Below are 2620 nucleotides of genomic sequence, written 5' to 3'. Positions count from 1 at the left end.
CATCCAAACTCACCGCAGGAGGATGAGAGATTGGCGAAATAGCAACAGGCTCATCCCGGTATCGTTATCCAACATTTGGTGTACAACAGCAAGAGAGCCAATATCATCTACAGACGACCATCTATCGTGAAGTTGTATCCAGCAATCAGCATGACTCCATTGCTGAACATGATGAGATAAGAGTTCGACTAAGTGGCAGCCCTCCAGCTTCCCATGAAACATCATGTAATGGGGATCCAGAGTTAGAAGCGCTCGAGCATCTCTTAGAGCCCCTTCATAATCCATGAGGGAAATTGAAAACCATGCACGGAGCTCAAGGCAATCGGGAGAGACCTTAAAACGGATTATTTTGTTAATCTCAGAGATAGCACCCCCGAGTTTATCCTCCACCATAGAGACAGCCCTATATTTGTATGGATAGGAAAGAGTGGGGTCCATTTCAGTAGCGGTATCCAAATCCATCATCTTCTCTTTTCCACTAGAATACAGAGATCGTTCCTGGTACATCCACCCACAAGGCGTGTAGTCAGAAATGAGTGAGTTCATCAACTTGTATGCCTTGTACTTGTGACCACGCTTAAACTTGGCTCTAGCTACGCCAACTAAAGAATAAACATGACCAGCTTCCACAGCTGCTTCAAACCATTTCTGGGCATCCTTGTATTCCTCCCTCTCGAGCATCACACACCCTAGCTGATGGGATGCAAGTTGCTTTTGCCAATTTTCAGCAGCACAATCTCCCATTCTTTCCAACAGAATTACAGTTGTGTTTGATTTCATGTCTTCCTCCATTGCTATCTGGCTCAAAAAACTGTACAGCAAAAATGAAGAATGCCCCGCCAATGCTAGTCTTTCGCGTCCCTCTGAAGAGCAGAACAGCCTTGTGACATTTGGATTGTGCATCGAATTTGGTAGCTCCCTCAAAAATACCTGCAAGCAAGCTGCCACTAAAAGATATGCAGTCTCCTCCAATCCATATTCAATTAGCAGCATAGCATTGTCCATATCGCCGACCAGAGATGCTAAATGTGCATCACAAGCAGACTTCATTTCCTCACAACAAAACTTATTAGCCAATAAAAGAAGTTCCAGGACAATATTCGAATCAAACGAATCTACACTCTTCGTCCTGCTAAACACCTCCGCGGCTCTCATCCCATTTGCTGAAATCCCATTCTGGGAAAAATATATCCTTTCTTTCCGTGATTCCATGAAGCTACCATACAACATTGCGTTAAATGGTCTGGAAATTGAGGCCATGTTATATCTATTGCACTTCACCTCATCATCACCAACACAAAAATACATATCATAATCAACATCATCATTAAAACTGAACGAAGTCGAGCATTCCATGCTTTCGTCCTCAAAATTAGCCTCCCCACTTTCCTCCAGAACACGGGGACACGAACAAGGATCATTCACAGACTCGGGATTATACCCTGAAACAAGTGAACTCCTCGGGCATTCCATGATCCGCCCACAACAATCCATGGCCGATATACCAATAAACTCGTCCTCCCTCCTCTCATACCTCAACCAAGCTGAAAGCACGACCTTAGAATGCACATCCACAGCGTGTTGCCTAGCCGATGTAAGACATCTCCTAAACAATTTCGGATCAGGCAACCCCCTAAATATTGCACATTGCTCAAGATACAATCCTGATCTCTCAAATTGAGGGCAATTCACCATTTTTCTATAAGCCTCAGCTAAGATCTCCACAAACTCGACAAATTTAAGACACGGCTCTATCTGGGGCTCAATGAGATCCAACTGAGGAAGCCCATATATCGCTAATGCCTCAACCAATTCATTCGAATTCACATTACAATTCCCAGATAAACTATTGTAACGACGATGAGATTTCGACCAATTCGGATTAACCCTCAAATGATCTTGCAGGTGTTGTATAAATTTCTCCCCCACACCACCACCGCCGCCACCAGTGGTTGTCGGATTATTAACAGAGTATACTTGGGTGCCCTTGCACCCATCCATCATCTTCAAACTACGCATTGTAGTAAATATATTATTCTGCATCTTGCCTTACTCAAAATTCCAAAAATAATTACAAAAATTACATAAACAAAAAAATAATAATAAAAAATAAAAAATGCAAAATTTCACAAAATGAAATCCCAGAAAAGTAAACATAAAAAACTCAAAAATTAAACTTGCAAACACCACCGTATGAGAAAGAAAAAAGAAAACTTCAAATACAAACAACAATGGTGTTGCAGGAGATTGTTATCAATATTTTTTCGAAAAAAGAAAAAATTGGGTCTTTATTTTTTTCCCTATTTTTTTCTGTTTTATTTGTTTCAACAACGACGACGACGATGATGACGAATGGGGTTTGCCCGTGGCCTGTAAACGGCCACACTGTTTCCCTCTTTCCCTCTCTCTATAAATATCTGTATCTATATATCTACAAGTTTGATTGTACAATTGCTACTTTCAAAGACAACAATTACAATGTAATGGGCGTTTCAAGATCCGCTAGAAAAGGAGAACCTCTGAAGAAAAAGGCAGTGTATAAGCTACCCATTTCTCTGCGTATTGTGCATTTTCCCTCCCGCAAAATTCGGGCCTGATAATAGAAGGGATTTTTTTTTTT

At 41.3% G+C, this 2620-nt stretch overlaps 1 protein-coding gene across 1 annotated transcript; it reads right to left on the bottom strand.

The window, feature by feature from the left end:
• Positions 1–9: 9 nt before the first annotated feature.
• LOC111389275 (ethylene-overproduction protein 1-like) lies at positions 10–2611 on the bottom strand. The gene has a single exon (XM_023014189.1). The coding sequence runs from the start codon at positions 2041–2043 to the stop codon at positions 10–12; it is 2034 nt and encodes a 677-aa protein (XP_022869957.1). The 5' UTR covers positions 2044–2611.
• Positions 2612–2620: the final 9 nt, after the last annotated feature.

The sequence above is a fragment of the Olea europaea genome, unplaced genomic scaffold (genome assembly GCF_002742605.1).
Source record: "Olea europaea var. sylvestris unplaced genomic scaffold, O_europaea_v1 scaffold5739, whole genome shotgun sequence".
In the NCBI taxonomy this organism is placed as follows: Eukaryota; Viridiplantae; Streptophyta; class Magnoliopsida; order Lamiales; family Oleaceae; genus Olea; species Olea europaea.
Note: the sequence above shows the minus strand (reverse complement) of the source record. Positions and strands in the feature narration are given on the sequence as shown.

Bases quoted from the DNA above. Each gene is read 5' to 3' on its own strand.
- LOC111389275 (XM_023014189.1), bottom strand. From the start codon at position 2,043: ATGCAGAATAATATATTTACTACAATGCGTAGTTTGAAGATGATGGAT.